The 4,979-nt window shown below is 39.6% G+C and overlaps 1 protein-coding gene across 1 annotated transcript in view; it reads left to right on the top strand.

The window, feature by feature from the left end:
• The window catches only part of LOC121372434 (DDB1- and CUL4-associated factor 6-like), a 60,423-nt gene extending 55,884 nt beyond the window's left edge, over positions 1 to 4,539 (top strand). The window contains exon 17 of the mRNA XM_041498738.1: positions 3,314 to 4,539. Coding sequence (XP_041354672.1) covers positions 3,314 to 3,363 — 50 coding nt within the window. The 3' untranslated portion in view covers positions 3,364 to 4,539. The remainder of the gene's footprint in view (positions 1 to 3,313) is intronic.
• Positions 4,540 to 4,979: the final 440 nt, after the last annotated feature.

The raw sequence follows: 4,979 nt of genomic DNA, 5'->3' as shown, positions 1-4,979 counted from the left end.
TACGTCTCTAGTAGCACACCTCCCTCCCTATGGGACCAGTGCAGGTACGTCTCTAGTAGCACACCTCCCTCCCCATGGAACCAGTGCAGGTACGTCTCTAGTAGCACACCTCCCTCCCCATGGGACCAGTGCAGGTACGTCTCTAGTAGCACACCTCCCTCCCCATGGGACCAGTGCAGGTACGTCTCTAGTAGCACACCTCCCTCCCCATGGGACCAGTGCAGGTATGTCTCTAGTAGCACACCTCCCTCCCGAAGGAACCATTGCAGGTACGTCTCTAGTAGCACACCTCCCTCCCCATGGGACCAGAGCAGATACGTCTCTAGTAGCGCACCTCCCTCCCCATGGGACCAGTGCAGGTACGTCTCTAGTAGCACACCTCCCTCCCCATGGGACCAGTGCAGGTACGTCTCTAGTAGCACACCTCCCTCCCCATGGGACCAGTGCAGGTACGTCTCTAGTAGCACACCTCCCTCCCCATGGGACCAGTGCAGGTACGTCTCTAGTAGCACACCTCCCTCCCCATGGGACCAGAGCAGGTACATCTCTAGTAGCACACCTCCCTACCCATGGGACCAGTGCAGGTACGTCTAGTAGCACACCTCCCTCCCCATGGGACCAGTGCAGGTACGTCTAGTAGCACACCTCCCTACCCATGAGACCAGTGAGGATTTTACGGTTTGAAGTCATGAGTATACCAGGGTGCAAAATTAAAATTTGGTTCCCAAAAATATCAACGAAATAAGCAAAAAACTAAAATGTAAATAACTAGGTTCAAACATGCAACTAAAGTAACTGAACCTTTCCATCATACTTTTATTAGATACTTCACTGTCCACTTAGAATGGCTAACAGTAACGTAAATGGTCATAAATTTAAGCGTCATATCTTAGATAATCCAAAATGTGTTTGTGGGCATCATGTGGAAGATGCCGAACATTTCTTGTGTCATTGCCCTTTGTTCTTTGTGCATTGAAATATCCATCTACAGAAATATCTACATGTTAACTGTAACATTTTATTATTTGGCAATCTACACTTAACTAATCAGGAAAATATAATCATTTTTAAATCTGTGCATGACTTTATTGTAAGCACTAAACGTTTTGAAACTTATTAGCACTCTACCTGTATTATTTCTATGTACGTACCTTTCCTTTCCGTAGCTCACTTTTATGTTATTCATCTACTACATGTATTATGTTTTATTATTATTATTATTGTTAGTTATTATTGTAATAAGTTTGTCTGTCATCTTGTCAGTTTGTTTGTAAAAAAATGTAGGGAAAGGTCCAAATATAGGCTTGTAGCCTGTCGACCAATCCCACCAGCAAATGAAAAAAAAAAAAATTTAAACTAAAGAGCATGAAAACATTAGGAAAAATTATTTGAATAACTGTTATCAAATAGTTTTTGAATTTCTAATTTTGTTTTATTAACATATAAATTTTTTTAAATTTATTAATCTGCCATTTCTAATGTCAATATGTCACCAAAACATGCAAAATGGCACATCAATAATTAAAAATTAAAAAATTAAAATAGATATGCTGTCAAACGTAGCTGGGCAAATGATATTGTCTGTCACTAACAAGTAGCTGGGCAAATGAACTCACGTCGCTTTTGCCAAAATCGTTGTCGTAGTGACAAGTTGAACTCAGTGTAATATCGTGAACACTGAGTTGTTAGCAGTAGTAGTTGAACTCAGTGTAATATCATGAACGCTGAGTTGTTAGTAGTAAGTGACGAGTTGAACTCGGTGTCATATGGTGAATGCCGAGTTGTTAACAGTATAGTGACAAGTTGAACTTAGTGTAATATGGTGAATGCTGAGTTGTTAGCGGCAGTGACGAGTTGAACACTGTAGAATGCTGAGTTGTTATCACTAGTGACAAGTTGAGTGTAATATCGTGATCGCTGAGTTGAGCACAAGTTGAACAGTGTAATATCGTGAACGAGTTGTTAGCTGAGTTGAACTCAGTATATCAGTGAGTGATCAAGTTGAACTCAGTGTAATATCGTGATCGTTGAGTTGTTAGCAGTAGTGACAAGATGAACTCAGTGTAATATCCTGAACGCTGAGTTGTTAGCAGTAGTGACGAGTTGAACTCAGTGTAATATCGTGAACGCTGAGTTGTTATCAGTAGTGACAAGTTGAACTCAGTGTAATATCGTGAACACTGAGTTGTTAGCAGTAGTAACGAGTTGAACTCAGTGTAATATCATGAACGCTGAGTTGTTAGTAGTAAGTGACGAGTTGAACTCGGTGTCATATGGTGAATGCCGAGTTGTTAACAGTATAGTGACAAGTTGAACTCAGTGTAATATGGTGAATGCTGAGTTGTTAGCGGCAGTGACGAGTTGAACTCACTGTAATATTTTGAATGCTGAGTTGTTATCACTAGTGACAAGTTGAACTCAGTGTAATATCGTGATCGCTGAGTTGTTAGCAGTAGTGACAAGTTGAACTCAGTGTAATATCCTGAATGCTGAGTTGTTAGCAGTAGTAACGAGTTGAACTCAGTGTAATATCATGAACGCTGAGTTGTTAGCAGTAAGTGACGAGTTGAACTCACTGTAATATGGTGAATGCTGAGTTGTTAGTAGCAGTGACGAGTTGAACTCACTGTAATATTGTGAATGCTGAGTTGTTATCAGTAGTGACAAGTTGAACTCACTGTAATATTGTGAACGCTGAGTTGTTACCAGTAGAGACAAGTTGAACTCAATGTAATATCGTGAATGCTGAGTTGTTATCAGTCGTGACAAGTTGAACTCAATGTAATATCATGAATCTAATCTGACTCCACAACAAAATCAGACTATAAGACGATGCTCTGCAGCTCAGTCCGTAGAGCACTTGCGTGAGGTGCTTGCATCGTAGGATCAAATCTCGTCAGTGGATCCATTCTCTGATTCATGTTTTTAACGTCCCAACGAGTGGTATATCAGGCCATGGTATGTGCTGTCCTGTCTTTAGGAGAGCTATAATAGATCCTTGCAATAATTACTCAACATTATCACATTATTCATGGACATATTCAAAGTTTTGTTTTGCTAAAACTTTATTACTGAAAGGACGAGTATTTGATAATGAAATATGATTTGGAAAAAATTTACAATTCAGGACCTTTTCTGATAAATGCAGAACATGCCGAAACATGCCGAAACATGCCGATAAACCAGTAACGTTAATTTTATGGCCTTTCTTTTGAGATGAAGTCACTTCTACTTGTTGATCCCAGACTGGTGCATAGTAGATGTCATAGTGGATGTCGTTACACTGTTTCAAATATTTTTGTATTTTTTTCAGGTCGGAATCGAGAACAAGTTAACCGAGAGAGTTCGAGTGACAGTAATTGAAACAAGAGCAAACTACTGTGATTGTTTTAGTGCTTTTTATCACATATTTATCCCATGTTCAGTAGAAAAGACGTTTGGTAGAGTTTTCTCATTTCTGTTGGTTACCCCCAGTCTTTTCACCATTCTCTGCTATCTGGGTTATCCGTTAGCTTATCAGTAAACAGAACATGACTGAAGCATACAGTACATAGTGAGGAGTTGATAGAATACCATATATATACACACACATGTATCACAGAGAGAGAAAGAAGAGAAAACACCTATGGTAGCCGTGTCGTGTGTTAAAGGTCTTAAAGGTCAGTGTAATGTAGAGTAACGTATTTTACATGGTAATAACATTTCACAACAACTAAAATGGGCTTAATGGTTGCATGTCCATTATCCAATTTTTATAAAAGTTTAAAATTAATATAAAATAGATATAGATATATACATAGCTGCCAATCTTTAGAAGAAGGATGTGGTCATAGACAAAATGGGGTGGGACATAGCTGCCAACCTTTAGAAGAATGATGTGGTCATACACAAAATGGGGTGGGACATCACTGAGTGGTAACATGCTCACTTGAGGCCCCATATGTTTGGAATCGATCCCCGTCGGTAAGAGTAGCCCATGTAGTGGCGACAGCAGGTTTCCCCTCAAAATCTGTGTGGTCCTTGACCATCTGTCTGACGCCATATAACCGTAAATAAAATGTGTTGAGTGCATCGTTAAATAAAACATTTCTTTCTTTGATTGCTTACATTTCTTAGACTTTTGTAAGTAGCTGAATATATCTGTTCACCCACATGACTAGGCAAAGTTCCAGCTGCCTTCTCGGCTGTAAGATTAACAAGGTGACGACATGGACACCCCATGCTGATCAGGTTCGTATTCGTTTTCCTCTGGTGCCTAAGCAGACAGTTCGTCGTGCCAGTCATATTTGTACATTGTGTACATGTTGCGATTCCAATACAGTTTATATGATGCTGAACTTTGATGTCCCTGCATGTGCTGATCTTCAGTGTTTTCTGCAGCGACAGTCCGAGAAAGTTTGACTCTTTTCACAAGAGTAACTAAGGTCTCACTACACAGATTATTAACCGATTCACTCCGGCTGTCACTTGCGCTATATAACCATGTCCCAAAAGGTCGATGCACAATATTACAAAATAACATGGGCAAAATACAGCCAGAAGGCTTACCATTAAACATACATATTGTTTTAATTCTTTACCATTTCCTAGAAGTGAATATGTGAACCATAACATGTGTAACAATTAGGAACTATAGTGAACCGTGATGGATGAACTCTCACCCGGAAGTGATCTGTGTAGTGAGACCTTAAAGTCTAGTGACCGATTTTGTCAAACTTGGTTTGAAGTCGGTTTGATAATTTGGGTCATTTACACCATGAAAAGCTATACTAGAGCCATGTAACTTATGAATTCTAACCAATACACCAAAAGATAGATGCACCATACCATCCAATAAAACTTCATATCACATTGTTACTCCTTGGTCATCCACACAATAGATGGCCATCAAACAAGCAGCCACTATATGGTAATGTATGACCTTGTTGGTAGTTCTGATAGGGAACATACAAAGAAGCTAATTATCTAGTTAGTTCATT

This window comes from Gigantopelta aegis, chromosome 4, assembly GCF_016097555.1.
Source record: "Gigantopelta aegis isolate Gae_Host chromosome 4, Gae_host_genome, whole genome shotgun sequence".
Taxonomy (NCBI): Eukaryota; Metazoa; Mollusca; class Gastropoda; order Neomphalida; family Peltospiridae; genus Gigantopelta; species Gigantopelta aegis.
The sequence above is the reverse complement of the archived record's forward strand: the minus strand, read 5'-3'. Positions and strand labels throughout refer to the sequence as shown.